Source organism: Panthera tigris, chromosome X (genome assembly GCF_018350195.1).
Source record: "Panthera tigris isolate Pti1 chromosome X, P.tigris_Pti1_mat1.1, whole genome shotgun sequence".
Taxonomy (NCBI): Eukaryota; Metazoa; Chordata; class Mammalia; order Carnivora; family Felidae; genus Panthera; species Panthera tigris.
Genome location: NC_056677.1, coordinates 89,061,751 through 89,087,222, shown reverse-complemented (window position 1 = coordinate 89,087,222; position 25,472 = coordinate 89,061,751). Strand labels below are relative to the sequence as shown.

Below are 25,472 nucleotides of genomic sequence, written 5' to 3'. Positions count from 1 at the left end.
AACCTTACCTCTGAATGTCCCTGAGCCATGACAATGAGCCATGTTGACATCATATTTGCATGCTAGATAAGCAGAATGTGTGTAACTGGTAAATTCACAGCACTGGAATTGTGACAGGAACTTATGAAGCAGAAGGTCCTCCCTGCTCTGGTATGCCTTATCCTGCTATCTAAACACACCCACAAAGACTTTAGGACAATTTCAAGAAACTATAGCAGATGTAAAGTAATACAATCCAAGTGGATTTGTAGAAGTGTTTAGGTAATTTCCCTCATGTAGCTTAGCACCCCAACCTGGGGATGAACAACTGGATTTTTAAAAGTTTATTTATTTATTTAAGTGATCTACACCCATTGTTCGGCTCAAACTCATGACCCCAAGATCAAGAGTCACATGCAGTTCCAACTGAGCCATCCAGGCACCCCTGGACAACTGGATTTCTTAAGTCCTACTGTCTTATTGGCTCAAACTGCTATCTGGTTCCACCTTCAAGTCAGCCATAGTCTCCCTCTGGCGGCAGCTTTTGTGGATGTCTAGTACCTCATTATGAGGAATTGTGTTGGTTCTGGTGACATTGAAAGGAAGTAGCAGGTATATCTTCAGTGGACAGAGAGGAAATAAGCACATTCTCTAAAGAACTAAGGGCAGGAGTGTTGGAACAGATGTAGGTGTTTTCTACTCTCTTTTAGCTCCAAAATTCTGTAATTAGCACTGCTATTTAAAAACTATTTTATTTAGAAAACTTTAAACTTGGCTTCTTTGACCCCTTGCCCTCCATGATAAGGGTGTAGTTCTATCATTCAGCTTTCTTTAGTAGTCTGCTTGGGAAGGCTGTGTATGTCTTCATGTGTCTAAGTATGTGTCTATTTCCTTCCAAAGAAAAAAGATACCTGAAGAGATATAAAGAGACACTTAAAAGCCCCCCCCCCCCCAACCCACTTCAACCCATCCACCAAGATAGGCTTAAATTCTAGGAATTCCTGAAACCAGGGTAACCACCAGCCCATAACTGAAATTATTCCTAATGTTGCCTTCCACCTTCAACAAGCACCTGTACATTTCAACAAAGCCATCAGGGCTAAAAGGTGTTTGAAACAAGCAGGGAAGCAAAACAGCATAAGTGACAGAGAAGAGGGCAAATGAGGGCTAAGGCATTACCTCTTTCAGATTAAAGTTGTTTTTCCTCTGGATCTCTAAGAAGGAGGACATTTAGATGACAAGGTCTTAGGGCAAGAAGGGACTTTAAGAATCAGAGTCGAAAAATTGAGTCTGAGGACCAGGAAGATGGCGGTGTAGGAGGACGCTGGGCTCACCGCGCGTCCTGCTGATCACTTAGATTCCACCTACACCTGCCTAAATAACCAGAAAACCGCCAGAGGATTAGCAGAACGGAGTCTCCGGAGCCAAGCGCAGACGAGAGGCCCACGGAAGAGGGTAGGAAGGGCGGCGAGGCGGTGCGCGCTCCACGGACTGGCGGGAGGGAGCCGGGGCGGAGGGGCGGCTCGCCGGCCAAGCAGAGCCCCCGAGTCTGGCTGGCAAAAGCGGAGGGGCCTGACGGACTGTGTTCCGACAGCAAGCGCGACTTAGCGTCTGGGAGGTCAGAAGTTAACAGCTCTGCTCGGAAAGCGGGAAGGCTGGAGGACAAAGGGAGGGAGAGCTGCTGAGCCCCCTGACGACAGAGCTCAGTTTGGTGGGGAACAAAGGCGCTCGCCAGCGCCATCTCCCCCGCCCATCCCCCAGCCAAAATCCCAAAGGGAACCAGTTCCTGCCAGGGAACTTGCTCGCTCCGCGCAAACACCCAACTCTGTGCTTCTGGGGAGCCAAACCTCCGGCAGCGGATCTGACTCCCTCCCGCTGCCACAGGGCCCCTCCTGAAGTGGATCACCTAAGGAGAAGCAAGCTAAGCCTGCCCCTCCAGCCCCCGTGCACCTTGCCTACCCACCCCAGCTAATACGCCAGATCCCCAGCACCACAAGCCTGGCAGTGTGCAAGTAGCCCAGACGGGCCACGCCACCCCACAGTGAATCCCGTCCCTAGGAGAGGGGAAGAGAAGGCACACACCAGTCTGACTGTGGCCCCAGCAGTGGGCTGGGGACAGACATCAGGTCGGACTGCGGCCCCGCCCACCAACTCCAGTTATACACCACAGCACAGGGGAAGTGCCCTGCAGGTCCTCACCACTCCAGGGACTATCCAAAATGACCAAACGGAAGAATTCCCCTCAGAAGAATCTCCAGGAAATAACAACAGCGAATGAACTGATCAAAAAGGATTTAAATAATATAACAGAAAGTGAATATAGAATAATAGTCATAAAATTAATCACTGGGCTTGAAAACAGTATACAGGACAGCAGAGAATCTCTTGCCACAGAGATCAAGGGACTAAGGAACAGTCACGAGGAGCTGAAAAGCGCTTTAAACGAAATGCAAAACAAAATGGAAACCACAACGGCTCGGCTTGAAGAGGCAGAGGAGAGAATAGGTGAACTAGAAGATAAAGTTATGGAGAAAGAGGAAGCTGAAAGAAAGAGAGATAAAAAAACCCAGGAGTATGAGGGGAAAATTAGAGAACTAAGTGATACACTAAAAAGAAATAATATACGCATAATTGGTATCCCAGAGGAGGAAGAGAGAGGGAAAGGTGCTGAAGGGGTACTTGAAGAAATTATAGCTGAGAACTTCCCTGAACTGGGGAAGGAAAAAGGCATTGAAATCCAAGAGGCACAGAGAACTCCCTTCAGACGTAACTTGAATAGATCTTCTGCACGACATATCATAGTGAAACTGGCAAAATACAAGGATAAAGAGAAAATTCTGAAAGCAGCAAGGGATAAACATGCCCTCACATATAAAGGGAGACCTATAAGACTCGTGACTAATCTCTCCTTTGAAACTTGGCAGGCCAGAAAGGCTTGGCACGATATCTACAGTGTGCTAAACAGAAAAAATATGCAGCCGAGAATCCTTTATCCAGCAAGTCTGTCATTTAGAATAGAAGGAGAGATAAAGGTCTTCCCAAACAAACAAAAACTGAAGGAATTTGTCACCACGAAACCAGCCCTACAAGAGATCCTAAGGGGGATCCTGTGAGACAAAGTACCAGAGACATCACTACAAGCATAAAACATACAGACATCACAATGACTCTAAACCCGTATCTTTCTATAATAACACTGAATGTAAATGGATTAAATGTGCCAACTAAAAGACATAGGGTATCAGAATGGATAAAAAAAACAAGACCCATCTATTTGCTGTCTACAAGAGACTCATTTTAGATCTGAGGACACCTTTAGATTGAGAGTGAGGGGATGGAGAACTATTTATCATGCTACTGGAAGCCAAAAGAAAGCTGGAGTAGCCATACTTATATCAGACAAACTAGACTTTAAATTAAAGGCTGTAACAAGATATGAAGAAGGGCATTATATAATAAACACAGGGTCTATCCATCAGGAAGAGCTAACTATTATAAATGTCTATGCGCCAAATACCGGAGCCCCCAGATATATAAAACAATTACTCATAAACATAAGCAACCTTATGGATAAGAATGTGGTCATTGCAGGGGACTTTAACACCCCACTTACAGAAATGGATAGATCATCTAGACACACAGTCAATAAAGAAACAAGGGCCCTGAATGATACATTGGATCAGATGGACTTGACAGATATATTTAGAACTCTGCATCCCAAAGCAACAGAATATACTTTCTTCTCGAGTGCACATGGAACATTCTCCAAGATAGATCACATACTGGGTCACAAAACAGCCCTTCATAAGTTTACAAGAATTGAAATTATACCATGCATACTTTCAGACCACAATGCTATGAAGCTTGAAATCGACCACAGGAAAAAGTCTGGAAAACCTCCAAAAGCATGGAGGTTAAAGAACACCCTACTAACGAATGAGTGGGTCAACCAGGCAATTAGAGAAGAAATTAAAAAATATATGGAAACAAACGAAAATGAAAATACAACAATCCAGACGCTTTGGGATGCAGCGAAGGCAGTCCTGAGAGGAAAATACATTGCAATCCAGGCCTATCTCAAGAAACAAGAAAAATCCCAAATACAAAATCTAACAGCACACCTAAAGGAACTAGAAGCAGAACAGCAAAGGCAGCCTAAACCCAGCAGAAGAAGAGAAATAATAAAGATCAGAGCACAAATAAACAATATAGAATCTAAAAAAACTGTAGAGCAGATCAACGAAACCAAGAGTTGGTTTTTTGAAAAAATAAACAAAATTGACAAACCTCTAGCCAGGCTTCTCAAAAAGAAAAGGGAGATGACCCAAACAGATAAAATCATGAATGAAAATGGAATTATTACAACCAATCCCTCAGAGATACAAACAATTATCAGGGAATACTATGAAAAATTATATGCCAACAAATTGGACAACCTGGAAGAAATGGACAAATTCCTAAACACCCACACTCTTCCAAAACTCAATCAGGAGGAAATAGAAAGCTTGAACAGACCCATAACCAGCGAAGAAATTGAATCGGTTATCAAAAATCTCCCAACAAATAAGAGTCCAGGACCAGATGGCTTCCCAGGGGAGTTCTACCAGACGTTTAAAGCAGAGATAATACCTATCCTCCTCAAGCTATTCCAAGAAATAGAAAGGGAAGGAAAACTTCTAGACTCATTCTATGAAGCCAGTATTACTTTGATTCCTAAACCAGACAGAGACCCAGTAAAAAAAGAGAACTACAGGCCAATATCTCTGATGAATATGGATGCAAAAATTCTCAATAAGATACTGGCAAATCGAATTCAACAGCATATAAAAAGAATTATTCACCATGGTCAAGTGGGATTCATTCCTGGGATGCAGGGCTGGTTCAACATTCGCAAATCGATCAACGTGATACATCACATTAACAAAAAAAAAAGAGAAGAACCATATGATCTTGTCAATCGATGCAGAAAAGGCCTTTGACAAAATCCAGCACCCTTTCTTAATAAAAACCCTTGAGAAAGTCGGGATAGAAGCAACATACTTAAACATCATAAAAGCCATTTATGAAAAGCCCACAGCTAACATCATCCTCAACGGGGAAAAACTGAGAGCTTTTTCCCTGAGATCAGGAACACGACAGGGATGCCCACTCTCACCGCTGTTGTTTAATATAGTGCTGGAAGTTCTAGCATCAGCAATCAGACAACAAAAGGAAATCAAAGGCATCAAAATTGGCAAAGATGAGGTCAAGCTTTCGCTTTTTGCAGATGACATGATATTATACATGGAAAATCCGATAGACTCCACCAAAAGTCTGCTAGAACTGATACATGCATTCAGCAAAGTTGCAGGATACAAAATCAATGTGCAGAAATCAGTTGCATTCTTATACACTAACAATGAAGCAACAGAAAGACAAATGAAGAAACTGATCCCATTCACAATTGCACCAAGAAGCATAAAATACCTAGGAATAAATCTAACCAAAGATGTAAAAGATCTGTATGCTGAAAACTATAGAAAGCTTATGCAGGTAATTGAAGAAGATATAAAGAAATGGAAAGACATTCCCTGCTCATGGATTGGAAGAATAAATACTGTCAAAATGTCAATACTACCCAAAGCTATCTACACATTCAATGCAATCCCAATCAAAATTGCACCAGCATTCTTCTCGAAACTAGAACAAGCAATCCTGAAATTCATATGGAACCACAAAAGGCCCCGAATAGCCAAAGTAATTTTGAAGAAGAAGACCAAAGCAGGAGGCATCACAATCCCAGACTTTAGCCTCTACTACAAAGCTGTAATCATCAAGACAGCATGGTATTGGCATAAAAACAGACACATAGACCAATGGAATAGAATAGAAACCCCAGAACTAGACCCACAAACGTATGGCCAACTCATCTTTGACAAAGCAGGAAAGAACATCCAATGGAAAAAAGACAGTCTCTTTAACAAATGGTGCTGGGAGAACTGGACAGCAACATGCAGAAGGTTGAAACTAGACCACTTTCTCACACCATTCACAAAAATAAACTCAAAATGGATAAAGGACCTGAATGTGACACAGGAAACCATCAAAACCCTAGAGGAGAAAGCAGGAAAAGACCTCTCTGACCTCAGCCGTAGCAATCTCTTACTCGGCACATCCCCAAAGGCAAGGGAATTAAAAGCAAAAGTGAATTACTGGGACCTTATGAAGATAAAAAGCTTCTGCACAGCAAAGGAAACAACCAACAAAACTAAAAGGCAACCAACGGAATGGGAAAAGATATTTGCAAATGACACATCGGACAAAGGGCTAGTATCCAAAATCTATAAAGAGCTCATCAAACTCCACACCCGAAAAACAAATAACCCAGTGAAGAAATGGGCAGAAAACATGAATAGACACTTCTCTAAAGAAGACATCCGGATGGCCAACAGGCACATGAAAAGATGTTCAACGTCGCTCCTTATCAGGGAAATACAAATCAAAACCACACTCAGATATCACCTCACGCCAGTCAGAGTGGCCAAAATGAAGAAATCAGGAGACTATAGATGCTGGAGAGGATGTGGAGAAACAGGAACCCTCTTGCACTGTTGGTGGGAATGCAAATTGGTGCAGCCGCTCTGGAAAGCAGTGTGGAGATTCCTCAGAAAATTAAAAATAGACCTACCCTATGGCCCAGCAATAGCACTGCTAGGAATTTACCCAAGGGATACAGGAGTACTGATGCATAGGGGCACTTGTACCCCAATGTTTATAGCAGCACTCTCAACAATAGCCAAATTATGGAAAGAGCCTAAATGTCCATCAACTGATGAATGGATAAAGAAATTGTGGTTTATATACACAATGGAATACTACGTGGCAATGAGAAAGAATGAAATATGGCCTTTTGTAGCAACATGGATGGAACTGGAGAGTGTGATGCTAAGTGAAATTAGCCATACAGAGAAAGACAGATACCATATGGTTTCACTCTTATGTGGATCCTGAGAAACGTAACAGAAACCCATGGGGGAGGGGAAGGAAAAAAAAAAAAAGAGGTTAGAGTGGGAGAGAGCCAAAGCATAAAAGACTGTTAAAAACTGAGAACAAACTGAGGGTTGATGGGGGGTGGGAGGGAGGGCAGGGTGGGTGATGGGTATTGAGGAGGGCACCTTTTGGGATGAGCACTGGGTGTTGTATGGAAACCAATTTGACAGTAAATTTCATATATTAAAAAAAAAAAAAAAAAAAAAAAAAGAATCAGAGTCACATTTAAGCCACCCCCGGCAGATGCCACAGCACCCTTATTTTAAAGAATTCTTGAGAAATTAACTTAATTAATGTTTGTAAATGTTCTCTTTTGTATGACTTGTATTCCTTGTGTTGCTACAAGCTCATTACTTCTTGGTTTGCAGGTGGTGATGTAGGTAGTAATGAGTGGTCTGTCTCGTGTGAGGTGCTATGGGGTATATATAAAGGAGATAAACCTTCAAGATCAGGTCGCCCTCTCTGCTTGACAGAGAATCTGGTTGCAATTTGGACCGCTCAGAGCCCCAGCCTGAGGGAATGACATAGGTTGCTGGCCTCAACAGGCAGGGCTAATAAGAGCCAGCAAAGAAATCCCGCTGAAGTGTGTGACACTTGCCCCGAAAACATTCAAAATCATTTTTGCTCTTATTATTTCTGGGAAGTCCTGCAGGAATCCTCAAGAGTCAGAGCACTTCTTAATTTCCTGGGTACTTTAGAGATTTCTGGCACAACTAAAGAAAAACCAAACCAGAAACCAATCTTTTTCTCCAGCTTGTCTGTAAAGGTGTTATTTTCAGTTCTCTGCATCTAGTTTGGGGCTCCCTTTCTACTAATGCTCTGCATCCTTGAGGAAAAACTGATTCTTAGTTGATTGATAGGTCATGTTTCCACTTAGCATGTGGCAGTCAATGGATTATTCTCATGCAATCTTATTGGTGGTGGAAGCTCTGTAGATTGGGACCTGTTAGTGACATTTCAGAGAAGATGTGGCAAAGACAGTTTCTCTAGTAGCATCCAAGCTGGGACACAGTGTGAAAAATACAAGAAAGTGCAAATATATAGACACATGCTCACACACTCATCCATAGGGTTCTTGGCTTTTCTAACTTCCTCTCCTCAGCACACCCCCTTCACACACACACAAACTGCTACAGCAGCAAAGCTTGGACTCCCAGATGTACCCAAATTAGAGCTATGGTGCTCACATCTGGATTAAAGAAGTCAGGTTCTTTGTAACTCCTCTTCTCACTCACAGATTTTCCTCCAGGCAAGGTAAACTCTAGATGAAAATAGGGGGTTAGGTTCTTCCTCATTATGTCCTTCTCCCTGCCCTGTACCAAACTTGCCTGCCCTCACTGTCATGTCCTGCTAAAGCACTCACCTATCCTTAAGTTACCTTTTTTCTAGTGGCTTCTTCAGGGGCTGACCTTTCCTGCAGTTCTTCCTGCTCAGAATATTGCAGGTCAGGGTGGCAACCTGGATGGAAAAGGCCAGCAAAAGCTAAAGGGACCATTTGTGCTTCTGCCCTGTCCAGACTCCTCTGTGGTCAATCACCTATGAGGCCTTAACTGAATGAGGCACTGTGGGTTATGCAAAGGAGGAGAAGGAATGTTCTGATCTCAAGAATCTCATAATATAGCTAGGAGGAAGAGATTAGCATACCCGCTGGATACTGTAAAACTGGATGTAATGATGGAGAGGTGTACTCAATTGTGGGCAACTGCATTCTTACTGAAAGAACTGAGAGGCCATGGAGGCTTTCTGGTGAGATAGCATAGTTTGGGAAGATTTTTTATAAGAGGTAGGAATTGACCTAGTATCCAATGAGTCTTGCCATGTAGCCCCCATACTGTGATGGGTTGGCAATCAGCTCTGCTTGGGTGTGTTGGGGTCTGGAGTAAGGACAGAGGGACAGAGGGGCAGGAGAAAGTCATAACATAACACTTCTAACTACAGTCCTCCTGTGGTTCTCTTCCTCCCTAGCTTAGCCTTCTGTACCTCCACTTACTCTGCCAGGTATCATCTCCTTGAGCTTGGAAATTTTACCAAGCAGCAGCTGGAAGCCAGGCATTGGCTGCTAGAACAATATTGGCTAAATTTCAAGTTGCTTTCAGACCTTCACAGGGGGAAATCTGCTTTGCTCTTGCTCATTCTAATCAAGACCATGTGCTCTGGGCCCCATGGAAACATAATTGGTAGAATACTTTCTCCAATAGTTCATCTTGGGGATTCAACAGCAAATACAAACTTGAATTGCTGTGGAAGAGATGCTGGCTGCCTGGGCTCAAAAGCAATGTTCCTGAGTTCCCAATAGGATTGCTTGTCCTCAAAAGAGAGAAGCTATTGGGTCTCTGGGAAGAGCACAGGATTTTGATATTTCTGTCACTCCCTTTTCCCCTGGAGAAACACAACAGTTTCTTGTATCAATAGCCAGAGGTAACTAGCATGAGAACTGTGGCTCACTTCAAAAAGCCTTGAAGGTACACTGAATGAGGATCTGGGCATTTCTGCAAATAACTGTTGGTCAGAAGAGGCCCAAGAAAGCTCAAGTGTTCACTGCAGTGTGCTCTGGTGTAGTGGGAAGCCAGGGACCTGGGCTCTAGCTCCAACATGGGGACATGCAATTCCTTGTGTGATCTGGGAGTAGGCCACTCCTCACCCTGCTCCTCCCTTACACCTACCCTAGGCTCCAGTTTTCAAAATGAGGGACTGGTCTCCTCTCTAGGGGCTTTGGCAGTTCTGAAATTCTGTAATTCCAAGTCCAGCTCTTCAAACAGTGGCCAGCACTTGAGGGAAAGCATCCTGCAATAGAGCTCACTACAGGCATAACTTTATGCACAAGAGTGGTAGATATTGTCTCTCTGTGGTGATTTGGCATACCCTTGCCTTGCCTAAAAGTATCCCCCTCATTGATGCATCAAAAGTCTCTGCTGGTCTGATCTCGTTTCCTTTGGGATAATCACAGCTCTGATACTCTCTTCTAAAATGCAGATGATCTGTTAAACCCTTTAGTATGAATGCACAAGTCAGATACATTTCTCCCTCACTGGAGAACAGGGAAATAGGGAAAAGGTGGTGATGGGGAGGGGTAAAGATTTGGAAAAGTGGTTGCTAAGGATGCATATTTTCCTGCCTTCATAATGTTGCTCAGGAACAGCCGTGGCTTTCCTACAGTCTTGCTGTTGTTTTGTTTCCAGAGTGGATAAGAATTAAAGAGTTCTTATCTCCTTCTACTTACATCCTATTTGTATTTTTAAGGGTTTTTTATAAATTTCCAATTCTTTGTTACTTTTAATGTTTATTTTTGAGAGAGACAGACAGAGAATGAGTGGAGGAGGGGCAGAGAGAGAGGGAGACACATAGAATCTGGAGCAGGGTCCAGGCTCCACGGTGTCAGCACTGAGCCCAATGTGGGGCTTGAACCCACGAACCATGAGATCATGACCTAAGCCAAAGTCAGATGCTCAACTAACTGAGCCACCCAGGTGCCCCAACATATACCCTATTTTGAAAGTTGTTTTTCAGAGGTATTGGCTGATTCCCAGTTGGATTTGTCTGGAGAGAAGTACCAAATCACAGGGAATTCTTGCTGCCATCATTCAGCACCATACTTAATGTCATCTGTGAAGGATTTGGAAAGACCTTCAGGGATGAAGAACCCCTGGTTCTTTGTGCATCCATTTCCATTAATTAGGTCCCTTTGTCATCAAGTTTCTCTGTTAGCTGGTTTCTCATGCTGTGATTTGCAGGGGACATAGAATCTAATGTTAGCTTGCCTTTTACCTAATCTTTTAATCTTGGCAATAGTCATTTAACCTCTGTTTGCACTAGGTTATGAACCATGCAAAAAAAAGTAAGGGAGGGCAGGGCAGGAGAGATGGAGACAGTGGCATGTGGGAAGAAGTTGGGCAGGGAAAGGAATGGAAAAGAGAGGGAGTGGGTTGTTTTTTAATTAAACATTCAATTACTGAGCTTGATAACCCACCTTACCCTCCAGACTTAGCTCTGAGTGACTTTTGGCTGTTTGTTAAAATCAAATCCACCCTCAAAGGACAAAGATTTATCACCACTGAGTATATTCAAAAGAATGTGCTGCAGGCTCCGAACTCACTTGTTAAAGAGGAGTTCCAAAAAACATTTTGAACAATGGCAACATCATTGTAGTAAATGTACAGGGATTTATCCTCCCAGGGTGCTAGTCTGAAGAGGACATCACTCCTTTGGATGTGCATGTCCTAATATGTTTGTGAAAAAGCAGCAGTCACATTACATTATGGTCACATTTCAAATTATTGCCTATTTCCTCTCCTTTCATTCTCAATGGGGATTGGCAACAGCTGGTTGCCAAGTTTTATAGGGAGCAGCTGAAAGCCATGTGGGATTTTTACCTTAGCCTGTGCTGTACCTATGACTATTAGTTTCCCTTCACTGTACATGCAATAAACGATATCATAGGAACCTGGCACTTGTACAGTGCTTTATGTTTTTCAAGGCAGTTTCATATCCAGATGATAATCTTGTAGAGTGAAGGAACCTCATCTTATTTACTTTTGAATACCCAAACCCTAGAACAATGGCTCACCCATAACACTCAATAAATGTTCATGGAATGAAATAGCTATGCTCTCAATTTATCCTTGAAACTTCCCTATAAAGAAGGCAGGCTAGGCATTATTCAAGGTATTATTTCTATTTTACAAGGACCCAGGACACAAACAGTACAGTATTTATGGGGGTGGAAGCAGTTTACTGTAGTGTTTATGACCATGGGCTTTTGGAGACAGTTCTGAATTCCAGTTTGGACTTTGCCACTGATTAGCCATTGACCTTGAGTCAACTACTAAACTTGAATTTTCTCAACTGAGGAACAATATCTACCTCAAGTGAGTATAAAAATAGTCTCTACCTTTCAGGGTTATTATGGGGATGAAATGTGATAATCTACACAAGGCACTTAGCATAGGGCTGACATAGTAAGTAAACATTCAATCAATGGTGGCTCTTCTTATTTAGTGAACTGTTTAGTTTATACAGCTAGCTGGTGGCAAAGCCCAAGTTGGAATCCAAGGTCAATTTAAGTGTTAAGTTCTTTGCACAAGACAAGGAGAAATGAGTGTAGGAGAAAGTGGTCTAGACTCTAGAGACTTGGTCAGAAATGGGGAATGGAAGCTCCAGGATGCCCTTTGTGTTTCTTACATAAGGGATCTTCTGTAATGGATGTTCAAGATCAGACGGTCCAATCACTGTACCTTACAGAAATATTGTTCCGGGATTGAGGGAGATCCTTTTGTGACTCATTCATTCCACCCATGGAAGCCAGACTTTCTTTCAATCACCAATGTCACCACAGAGGCAACTATATACCATATATATATATATATATATATATATATATATATATATATATATACATATATATATGTATATGTGTATGTATATATATGATTTTTAAAATAATAATAATTTTTTTAAGTAGCTCGATAAAAGTCAAAAAGGTAGAGTGGTCACTGATTACAGGATGAAATCTGAGGCGGCATCTCCTTGCATTCCAACTTCCAAACCCATGGAATGGAGCTAAACAGAGGCCCGTGTTGGCCTGTTTCCTGATTTCAGAAACATAAATCCAATCAACTGAAATGCCTCCTGTTTATACTGGCTACCCAAGGCCCCTCAAGACTACACAGGAAGTCATTAAAATTCCTTATATTCTCCCTAGGCAAAGGCATATCCAGTCAAGGGTCTTCCTTCTTCTTTATATCTAGAGGAGATCTAGCTATCTAGCAGCTTTCTATCCAGGGAAGACATTTTCTCTTTGGAGACTTGCAGATTGTCCCATCTGGGAGTCCTGAGTAGCAATTTCAGTGAAATACCCAATGATTCTTGGCAGATCCAGGAATGGCATCTTATCTCTACAATTGTACCTGAGAAAGCCCATTTTCTTCCCTCACAGGGCCTACCCAACCTGATTTCTCTTTTTTTTCTCCTATAGTCACACCTGAAAAAACAGGGCCTCTACTCACGCTGAGAAATACAGCCCCAGAGAGCCACAAACCCTTCAATTTTCAGTGTTTGGAAGACCAAAGGACCAAATCTCCACTTCTGTTTGGCCCTTTGAAACTCAAAGCCTGAAACATCCTGTTCTTTTGCCACATCTGCTTCTTTACCATATAGCTGGAGCTGCTCCAGTGGGGCAGAAGGATGAGTTTGAAAATTCTCATCTTAAACTTTACATGTGGTTTGTCATCAATCTACAAGGAGAACTTAAACTAAAGTGATGCATTCTTCTCATTCCTTCTTTTCTAATTAACAACATATGATCTCCACTCCCTTCCCTTACTCCCCTTTCACTTTCCCCATTTCAGCTTTCCCCATTTCACTGTGCTAAAAGCTCAGATATACTTGAAGTTCAGGGCAGGATGAGCCCATGGCTTATTTAGGTCTTATCTTCTTCCCTAAAAGAGGAGTCCCAAATTACTTATTTTTATGTACTAAGATGCTTCATGTTGAGCAAATATCAAGCTTCATTCTGAAAAGACAAGGATAAGGACACTTGTGGTTCTATGCTTTCTTGGGTTTGACAGATGCTTTCTGGCCTAATCTCTCACATTGAGTACAGAGAGCAAGCAAGCAAGCTCTTGAACCATCTCTTCCCAGACTTGGTAGCTTTGACCTCATCAGCCCAAATTTAAATTTTCTGGCTCTCTCCCAAGGTTCCAGCACTCCTACTTACTCTCCTTTTTGTGCTAGCTGTATGTTTTTCAGGAGCATTTTCCCCAATGAGAGAAAGAGATAGAGATAGAGATAGAGATAGAGATAGAGATAGAGATAGAGATAGAGAGAGAGAGACAGAGAGAGAGAGAGAGAGAGAGAGAGAGAGAGAGAGAGAGAATGGGGGGCGAGGGATGCAGACAGACGGACACATGCTTAACCCAAAGGAACAGAGCCTGGTGGCATAATTCAATGGGGACTTATTTGAGGACTTAAGGATCTTCTTCATCACACACAGAGCACATGAACAGAATAACTAACTCTACAACCTTTACATGAGATCCACAGTTTTCATGTTGCCATTTTATAATCATGGGGTCCCCTAAATTCTATTTGGGGAAAATTTCTGCACATGGCTATAGATCTCCCACAGAGCTAATGCCTCAGGAGAGGCTGAGGAACAGCTATTCTTAGGTAATACTAAGATCTTTTCTTTTTTTTAAATTTTTTTAAATGTTTATTTATTTTTGAGACAGAGAGAGACAGAGCATGAATGGGGGAGGGTCAGAGAGAGAGGGAGACACAGAATCTGAAGCAGGCTCCAGGCTCTGAGCTGTCAGTACAGAGCCCGATGCGGGGCTCGAACTCATGGACTGTGAGATCATGACCTGGGCCGAAGTTGGACGCTTAACCGGCTGAGCCGCCCAGGCGCCCCTAAGATCTTTCTTAATGGATGCACAAATAAAAGAATGGACAGAAATATGGTCTGAGGATTCCCAGGCCTCAAGACCACCCTTGGAGCCCACATATTCACAAAAAGCCCTGCCTCTATGCACATATTCACAAAGAGCCTCCCCTATCACACAGAAAGCCCACATAGGAAATATCCTCCCTCTGTCTAAATGGGGCAATTGCCTCTGTTAAGGGGGTTAGAGTAACTATGTTCTGTATTTCATGACATATATCATGGTTTCCTGGGTTAAAAGGTGGTACTCATGATAGTGTCACAGCTATAGGGGTGCTAGTGGCTAAAGAGACACATACAACCAGCTTTAACCCTTATGAGTAGGTCAGTAGAGCAAAAAAATACATCATAGAATGACACAAAGAAGAAAACGGGCAAATGTCTCAGTATATTCCACAGGGCCTAAACAGCCATGCCCATACCTACAGACTATGAGCTGCAGCCCATTTCTACTCCATGTCCAAATGATGTCTGTACTAAAGTTATTATCTGCAATGCCTCATACTCTTTGGCTGGCAGTTGGCTTCAAAATTTTGTTCACAGCAAACCACCTTATTTTTTCCCTGATGGGTATAGGGTACTATGTTGATGGTATCCTTCTAGGGGATATGGGATGGGAATCATGTTGAGGATGAAAATACTCAATGTCTTAAGGGTATATCTGAGATAGGACTTCCCAGAAATGAGGACCTCTCTCTTCCTTTTGTGCTGTTAGTGGGAGTACTGGTTCAGGGCTTTTAGTCCTTATAAGCCATGTGAACCATGAAGTCCATAATGTAGTTTCTATAGTCAAATTTATTTTCATATAAGTAAATAAGCTTGACAACATTGTCATTAAGGGCAATACTGGTCCAGACATCAAAGCTGGAGGAATAGGTGTCACTATTAAACTCACAGGAGACAACCTGGTCCTCTGCATATGCCAGGATATCCTTCAAGGGGCCGTCCAATGCCTGATTTAACACCTTCTTGATGTCACCATATGTGTCATCTTTTTTCAGAGTGTAGGTCAGATTAATGGAAGACATGGGGATAAAAACACAGAAGACTGTGCCAGTGAAACTCCCATTCAGCTCAGGAATGACTTTGCCCACAGTCTTGGCAGTGTCAATGTTTGCAGAGATGATGATCTGAGAAGTACCATGACCAACATGCCACAGTTTTCTAGAGGGGAAATCCATATTTTTTATGGTGGAAGTGATGGTGTAAACTGTGATCATAAGTCTTTCCATGATCTCAAAGTTGACATGGATAAATAATCTTGACCAGAGTGCCAAGCAGTTCATGGAGCAGGAAGCAATGCTGATAATCGTGAGGCAGTGATCATACTTCTCATGATTCCCTTCCTTCCCAAACATGGAGATATCTGAGAAAGGGGAAGAGATAAGGAGCCTCCAACCCTAAGTGAGCTCCAGCCTTCTCTAATAACGGGAAGAGACTAGTGGACTCCACAACATATTCAACACCAGCATTGTTCCATTTGATGTTAGTAATACCTTATTCTTCGAATATGGAGATGGGCTTACTATTGTTGACAAGCTTCCCTTTATCAGTATTTACACTGCTGCTAAATCTCTTCTTTTTCTTATTGTTGAGTTTTGTATATTTTTTTCTTCTCCTCAAATTTTTACTTAAATTTGAGTTAGTTAACATACAGTGCAATATTGATTTCAGGAGTAGAATTCAGTGACTCATCACTTACATACAATACCCAGTGCGCATCATAAAAAGTGCCTTCTTTAATACCCATCACCTATCTAGCTCATCCCCCATCCATGTCCCTCCAACAACCCTCAGTTTGTTCTCTATTGTTAAGAGTTTCTTTTAGTTTGTTTCCCTCTTTTCCCACCTCCCCTATGTTCATCTGTTTTCTTTCTTAAATTCCACATATTAATGAAATCATATGGTATTTGTCTTTCTCTGACTGACTTATCCTGCTTAGCATAACACTCTAGCTTCCTCCATATCATTGCAAATGGCAAGATTTCATTCTTTTTGATGGCTGAGTAATATTCCATTTTATATATATATATATATATATATATATATATATATATATATATATATAAATGGATAAAGAAGATGTTTTATATATATATACATATATATGTATATATATATATACATATATATATATATATGTACTATTGTTGACATAGTTGATGGACATTTGGGCTCTTTACATAGCTTGGCTACTGTCAATAATGTTGCTATAAAGATTGGGGTGCATATGCCCCTTCAAATCTGAATTTTTGTATCAGTTGGATAAATACCTAGAAGTGCAATTGCTGGATCATAGGGTAGTTCTATTTTTAAACTTTTGAGGAACCTCCATACTGTTTTCCAGAGTGGCTGCAGCAGTTTGCATTCCCACAAATAGTGCAATAGGGTTCCCCTTTCTCGGCATCCTCACCAATACCTATTGTTTCTTGTGTTGTTAATTTTAGCCGTTCGACAGGTGTGAGGTGGTATCTCATCATGGTTTTCATTTGTATTTCCCTGATGATAAGTGATGTTGAGCATCTTTTCATGTATCTGTTAGCCATCTGGATGTCTTCTTTGGAAAAATGTCCACTCATGGCTTCTGCCATTTCTTAACTGGATTATTTGTTTTTTTGGGTGTTGAGTTTCATAAGTTCTTTACATATTGTGGATACTCTTTATCAGATGTGTCATTTGCAAATATCTTGTCTCATTCTGTAGTCTGCCTTTTAGTTTTATCAATTGTTTCCTTTGCTATGGAGAAGATTTTTATTTTGATGAAGTCCCAATAGTTCATTTTTGCTTTGTTTCCCTCGCTGTTGAATTTTTTCGTGAGTGGAATCACACATGCAGATGATGTAGCTGAGGTAGTCATAAATAGTGACAATACCTACTTTGTCACAGATGGAAGCAGACTGCAGTCCAGGTGTTGAATATAGCCAAATTTGCTTATTCCAGCCTTTACTAACATCTATCTGGAATGTGGTTGGCACTGCCAAAAATGGTATAGTTACGTGCTGAGCACAGAAGAACAGACAGTGAACCATATCATTTTTAATTGTCAGAAAATAGGTTGGGTATGAGACTTCATTGCTCCCCAGCAGTCACCAAATTTTATTCATTGAACAATGTTGTATTTTCAGGCCATCGTATCTCTCCTTCTATGTCCAAGTTGCTTATACTAGAAAGAAAGAATCACACAACCACACTGGGGTTCCTATAAAAGCTTGGTCTTTGGCAGCTGGAACCACAACACTACCCGGAAGTCCCTCCATACTTCTCAGTTAGTAACATTTCCCATCCCTTTACTGCCTATTTCAAACTTCAACCTCTCTTCTCAGACTCCTTTTCCACTCCATCTACCACTTACTCTTACAGCAAGTTACTTTGTTTCTCTATCACCAAGATAATAGAAACCATCTGGGACAGGGAGCATACCAAACATTCTGCCTTGACATAGTGACAAATATCCGTACATCTAGACCCATCCTTGTCTTTCTCCCTTCTGTGAAATGGATATCACCTCATATATGTTCTGAGATCTTCACTAATTTTCCTTTTGCTCAAATCTACTTTCAATCATTCCCAGTCATCTAGTTCCTTCCTCTCAGTATTTAAAGATGGTCAAGCCTTATTCTAATAACAATAATAACACAAATAAAAAAAACCCTCAAAAACATCTCCAGGTATCATACTATGCATTTAATTATCTCACTGCAGTAAGCATTCTCAACCCATTACAACCTGTTGCAATCTGGCTGAAACTACTTAAACTTGTTTTCTTAGCTGTCAAATTTCATTTACACATCTCATCACTACCTGACTTTATTTTCTCTGTCACCTGATACTGTTGGTCACCCTCTTCTACTTAAAGCTTCCTTCTTTCTTGGGGTGCCTGAGTGGCTCAGTCGGTTAAGTGTCTGACTGGCTCAGGCCATGATCTCACAGTTCATGAATTTGAGCCCTCATCGGGCTCTCTGCTGTCAGCAGATTCTGTGTATGTGTGTCTCTCTCTGCCCCTCCCCACCTCTAAAAAATAAATAAAAATATTAAAAGAAACTTCCTTCTTTCTTGACTTCCATGGCAGTATTCTTTCTTGATTTTCTTTCCTTACCTTTAGGATTACTCTTTCCCAGTCTCCTTCACAGGATCTTCCTCCTCAGCCAAACCTTTGAAAGTCATTGTTTCCTAGAGTTTGTTTGTTTTTTTTTTTCCTAGAACTCTTCTTGTCACTCCATTCACTTTCCTTGGGTTAATTGATTCATGCCCATGGCTTTAATCACCACCAATATAATTAAAATTTCAAAAGCTAGATTCCCAGACTAGATTTCTTCCATGAGTTGCAAGTGCATGTTTACTATTACCTACTAGACATATTCACTGGAAATCTGTAGTCAACTCAAAATCAATATGTTCAAAAATTTGAGTTAACTTTTGCCTTTCCTTCCCCAATTATGCTTATCTTTTAATGTCTCTATCTTAACTAGCTACTCAAGGCAGAAACATGGTTGGCACTATCAATAGCTTGCTTTCTTTCATTTTCCATATCCATTCATTCATTAGGTCATGTGAATTCTACTTTCTAAATATCTTTCATTTCCATCCCTTCTCTCCATAACTTACCATTTTTACTCTCAACTGGTCTGGCTGCATGTTTTCTCTTCTTCCAATGTATTCTCCAATTGCAGATAAAGTGATCTTTCTAAAATGAAAATCTGATCATACTTTTCCCTTGTTTCCCACACTCATTGGCTAATAATTTCCATTGTTTCTCTAACTTTCTACCTGAAATATCCCCAGAAGTTTGGAGTATAGTTAGTGCAAGTATAAAATTTCCCTTCTTTTACCTTAGTAATTCATAGTCATCTAGCATTCTATTCCACATTATATCTGTGTTTAATGTAAAATTTATATTACCATATTTCCATTCATTTAAAAAGTTTTCAGATAAAATTGATCCCTCAAAATTAGCCATGTTTATCTTAGGAATTCAAGTATCCGTTTGCACATCATTATCTTACTATAGTTTGAGAAGCTCAGGCCCTACTCATTAAGTCCAAACTCATTAGCAGGGCATAAAAGGTCCTCATTAAAAATTCTTTTTATTTGAGTATAGTTGACACCCAATGTTACATTAGTTTCAGGTATAAAACATAATGATTCAACTTCTCTATACATTATACTGTGCTCAACCCAAGTGTAGCTACTATCTATCACCATACAATGCTATTGCAATATCATTGACTATATTTTCTATGCTGTACCTTTTATTCCCATGACTCATTCATTCTGTAACTGGAATTCTATATCTCCCACTCCTCTTTACCCATTCTGCCCATCTCCTCAACCCCTTTCCCTCTGGCATCCTTCAGTTTGTTCTCTGTATTAATAGGTCTGATACTGCTTTTTGCTTGTTTCATTTTTTCTTTTTTTAGATTTCACATATAAGTGAAATCGTATGGTATTCATCTTTCTTGGTCTGACTTATTTCATTTAGCATAATGCTCTCTAGTTTCATCCATGTTGTTGCAAATGGCAAGATCTCATCCTTTTTGTGATCACGTAATATTCCATTGTATATATTATACCACATCTTCTTTATCCATTTGTCTATCAAAGGACACTTAGGTTGCCTCTATATGTTGGCTATTATAAGTAATGCTGCAATAAACATAGAGGTATATATATATATATCTTTTTGAATTAGTGTTTTAGTTTTCTTTGTGTAAATACCCAGTAGTGGAATTATCAGATCATGTGGTATTTCCATTTTTAATTTTTTGAGGAAATTCCATACTGTTTTCCACAGTGGCTGCACCAATTTTTGTTCCCATCAACAGTGCACAAGTGTTCATTTTTCTCTACATCCTCACCAACACTTGTTATTTCTTACCTAAATAGTCATCTTTTATCAAGCCCCAGTAGTTCTCAACCAGGGAGGGATTCCTTTAGGAATGTTTAGAAAGGTGTATTTGTGGTATAATGTTTTGATTATTATAATAGTTGGGGGGGAGTACTTCTGGCATTTAATGGGGAAAAGACATGGATACCAAACATTCTGCAGAGAGGCAAGCTCATATAATATATAATTATCCTGCTGATACCTCCCTTGTATCTCTTTGCCTCATTTCTCACTGTGCTCTCTCTTCATATTCCATCCTCTAGTCATACCAAACAATGTCCAGTTTCTCTTAAAGGTCATGGGATTTAACATCATCAAATCTTGACAGCGTTGCTCCCTCTACCTGGAATATCTTGTAACACCTTACACACCTTCTCTTTCCTAATCCCAAACAACTGCTTTTCCCAGGTAGAAATGCCTATTCTCTAGACAGTGAGTCATGCATAGTAGATACACAGTCCATGTTACATGTTTGTTGAGTAAATGAATGAATTCTTTACCAGTGAGTCATGCATAGTAGATACACAGTCCATGTTACATGTTTGTTGAGTAAATGAATGAATTCTTTACCTGTTAGTACCATCTACTGATTAAATTATACACAAACTGTTTACAACAATTAAGCTCTGCCTTCACTTAGGATAATTAGGAGAAAGAGAGAGGAAGTGAAGAGTTGAATTCCAAAGGTGCTGCAAGAAAAGGATCATGGGTAGGGGTGGGGATTAGGGTTTATCACATTTACAGTCTCTGAGTTATCAAGCATGAGGAGCAATGGGTACACTACGGAAAGAAGGGAATAGAAAGAGGAAATAAAAAAAGGGCAAGGGCAAAACTGTGCTACCCTTACAGCCTGTTGATGGCCAGCAATTTTTTTTGTAGATTTTTCTCCTGTTCTCTTTCCACCTTGCCTTGACCGATCACTTACAACCATTCCCATGGTTCTGAGCTAGAGGGACTTCTGTACTACCTCCTATTATTACCCTCTACTTTATTATTAACTAGTTTTTTTTAAATTATAAAACCAATAAAGAAATCAAAGATCATGATTTTAAAAATCAACTAAAGGGGCGCCTGGGTGGCTCAGTCGGTCGAGCATCTGACTTTGGCTCAGGTCATGATCTCGCGGTTCATGGGTTCGAGCCCTGCGTCAGGCTCTGTACTGACAGCTCAGAGCCTGGAACCCGGTTCCAATTCTGTGTCTCCCTCTCTCTCTGCCCCTCCCCTGTTCATGCTCTGTCTCTCTCTGTCTCAAAAATAAATAAAAACATTTAAAAAAATCAACTAAAAATAAAACTATAAAGAATATATGGTGAAAGAAGTACCCAATCCCCCCCCCCCCCAAAGTACCCAATCCTTACTCCAAACCTCAGGCTTTCTACTCAGAGGTGATTGCTGTTGATATTTTCTTCTGTGTATGCATAATGTTTCATTTTTATTTAGTTTTTTTGTTTTACAAAAATGAGATTATACCATACATACTATAATGGTTAATTTCATGTGTCAACTTGACTGGATCATGGGATGTTCAGATATTTGGTTAACATTATTTTGGGTGCATTTGTGAGGGTGTTTCTGCAAACATTAACATTTAAATGGATAGGTTAAATAAAGCACATTACTGGGGTGCATGGGTGGCTCAGTCGGTTGGGCATCTGAAATTTGGCTCATGGTTTGTGAATTCAAGCCCTACGTTGGGCTTTGTACTGACAGCTCAGAGCCTGGAACCTGTTTCAGATTCTCTCTCTCTCTCTCTCTCTCTCTCTCTTTGTCTACCCCCCCCCTACTTATGCTCTGTCCTCTCTCTCTCTCTCAAAAAAAAAAAAAAATAAATAAATTAAAACCAATAAAGCACATTGCCCTCCCTAATGTGGATGGGATTCATCCAACCAGTTGAAATCTTGAATAGAATGGTTTCCTCTCCTGCAAGTAAGAGGGAACTCTTCCTGCCCAACTGTTTGATCTGGGACATTGGTCCTTTCCTGCCTTTTCACTCAAACTAAAACATCAGATCTTCTTGGGTTTCAAGCTTGCCAAGTTTTGGACTGGAGCTTACACTATTGGCTCTCCCGGGTCTCTAGTTTGCCAGCTGCAGATCTTGGGACTTCTCAGCTTCCATAATCACCTGAGCCAATTCCTTATAATAAAGTGTTGTGTGTGTGTGTGTGTGTGTGTGTGCGCGCGCGTGTGTGTGTACAATCTTCTGTTGGTTCTGTTTCTCTGGAGAGCTCTGAGTAATACCTATACCATATCATAGCTTGCTTTTTTCAAGCACACTATATCTTGGGGATGCTTCAAAGCAGTACAAACAGAATTACTCTTATTCTTTGTAACAGTGACACGGTATTCTGTATTATGGATATATAGATTTATTAAATCGGTTAATGGTAATTAAGTTGTTTCTATTTTTTAATAATAAACTAATAATTTCACCATGCATATAGTTGTACATATACCTTTGCTAAATTGTACAAATTCTTTAGTCTAAGTGTCAGAAAAAGAGTTGCTGGATCAAATGGTACATGCATTTACAATTTTTTTTCATATTTCCAAGTTACTCTCCAAAAGGTAATATATAATCTTGTCAATAGAGTATGAGAGTACCCATTACCCCACACCTTTCCCACCACTGGCTTTTATTAATCAGTAAAAAAAATTTCCAATGTGATAGGTGAAAAATATTACATTGTTGCCAACTTGCTCTCTGTAAAAGCTGTACCAATTTATTTACAGTCTTCCCAGATGATTCTATATATTTGTAACCATGTCAGAAATTTCTTGGGAGAATTCTAATTTGAATCCATTCAAGATGAAGATTATGCCTGCTGACAGGCATCACAAACCTGTAGTATTCTCCTGGTCTACTAGTTGAGCCCCCGTATGCCCTTCATCAACCTGTTTGTCAAAATACCTTTCAAGAAAGTACTTTGTGCACAGAAGAAAAACACCATAGCTCTTAAGAAAAAAAATGTTAACATGGTTTCAAAAGCAAAAATCAGAAAAGCAAGTCACATTTCTAAATTGGATTGTTCATTCAAGGAGCAGTTGCCTTTGAGAACAAAGCAGACCAGCCTGAAAGATTAAAACCTCCTTGAAATATCAATTTGCCAAATGCTCCAGTAGTCACACTCATTTAATTCATTGTAGTACTGTTGGAGAAATGTGGTTAAAGATACCTTGAGTAACAAAAATGTTCAAATTAGCCTTCAGGACTAAGTGGCAATATCTACCTAGTATGTTACCAAGTTTTAACGAAACAAAATCAAACAGAAAAAGCTCAGCACCCCATACATTTAGTAAATTGTACAAGAGCATGACTATGTCAACTAAATCATTTGTCTGATACTGAGAAAATGACATGGCTGCAATAACATAGCTGTATTTTAAAAGTCACTATGAACAAACTACTGATAAATCAATCACCCCTGACAGGCCCATAACAAATCAATGATAACTAAACAAGCTTAACTTTCAAACAAATAAACAGAAGGAAGGAAGAAGAGTCATTAAATTCAGCCCTCCTAGAGGCCAGCACTGGAGGCAATGGTAGTAACCTGAGAAGAGATGCATGCTCCCCTGGCCTTTCTGCTTTAGCGTTGACCACCTATGGCAATGCTTAAGGTAAGAGAAGAAGTCATTCTTCCAGGCCCCATATTAGAAATGTTAACATTGCCTTACCTCCATAGTGTTTAAGTTACCAAATATTTTCTTTCAAAACATCTGCATCTGTCCAAGCCTCTTCCATCAACCTAATCTAAGTGAAAGTTTTTCTCCATTCATGATTAATAGTTTATCATTTATCAAAAGTTTACCCATCCTAGACACTGCTCCAAAGAACCAGGTATACACTGAATCCTGTGTTAATAATAGAACATTGGAATGATCATTCTATTTTCCAGATAAGTGGCTCTGCATTTCCCAGAAGTAAAGCCAAGTGTCTCTTCAGTGACCTGTGCATGTAAGAGATGGCTTGGTTTTCTGGGCAGACAGACTACCATACAGTGACTCAGTGTCTGATCACGAAGCCACACTTCTTGATGAGGTGATTCCCTTAGTCCCTAGGATTCCAGTTATCAGAAAGCACACCAGTAACTGAATTTTCCAACAAAGAACTTGGAAAGACAGGTTCTATAGCATTGTGACTTCTGTTCAGGCTTACTTCAATTAGTACCTACATTTAGTTGATCAACAAACAAGTATTTATATACAGTACCTGGGGGCAAAGCACTGTACAGGGGTACAAAGTATAAGATGTCCTCACCATCCTGGAATAATCTATTGAGGAGACAGAACTTACATGAGGCTGGCTGAACAGGCTTCATGGAGTTATGAGAACTTGGCATGGAAAGGAATTGGAGAGGTGGAGGGGAAGGCATTTCGGTCAGTTCAGAATTTTATTGCTTTTGGTCTGAAGCCTTCCAAAGACTTACAGAATAAAATAGATATAATGTGCTGTTAAAATAAACTATCAAGATCAAAACAGAAATTAGAAGGCTTTTTTGAGTTTAAGTTTAGGAAACATTTTCCAGTTATTTTCATGAAAGGAATTGTCAGACTAATGATATAGTTGGATTAATAATAGTGTCTATAATAGTTTTAGTTAAAAAATTTTAATGATTGGCAGAAATAGAGAATCTAGTGGTTTTTAAATTGCCTGGGTCAAAACTAAACCATTTTCATCTTCTAGCATTACTTTAACGTTGACATTAGTTAAAATCATCACCTAACTCCCACCAGTATTTCCAGTATGTTTGCTGGTAACTAGAATCTGTCAGCTCAAAAGGAGTGATGGAACAATTTGTTTTCAAGCTTAGAAGCAGGTACACTGGATTAGAGGAGGAGATGGAATGTGCCATCTTGAATGCAACAGGTATAGTTTGGGAGTAGGATGTTACAAAGGCTTGCTAATACCCAGGCAAGGCAAGATTGACCAGGGAAACAAGTCTATACTCTCCTTTCCAGATGTCCAATCCACCTGGTTTCTCTCTCATTCTGCTAAGGTCTCAGCTCAGATATCACCTCCTCAGAGAGGCCTTCCCTGGCTCTCCCTATATAAAATCACACCCTCTGTCACTCTCTATCCTCTCATCCTGCTTTCTAATTATTTGAATGTATGGTTATTGTCTCCTTCCCCAATTAGAATAGATT

At 40.5% G+C, this 25,472-nt stretch overlaps 1 protein-coding gene across 1 annotated transcript; it reads right to left on the bottom strand.

The window, feature by feature from the left end:
- Positions 1 to 15,180: 15,180 nt before the first annotated feature.
- On the bottom strand, positions 15,181 to 15,801 carry LOC102952748 (glyceraldehyde-3-phosphate dehydrogenase-like). The gene has a single exon (XM_015541550.1). It carries the CDS (start codon positions 15,799 to 15,801, stop codon positions 15,181 to 15,183), a length of 621 nt encoding a protein of 206 aa, XP_015397036.1.
- Positions 15,802 to 25,472: the final 9,671 nt, after the last annotated feature.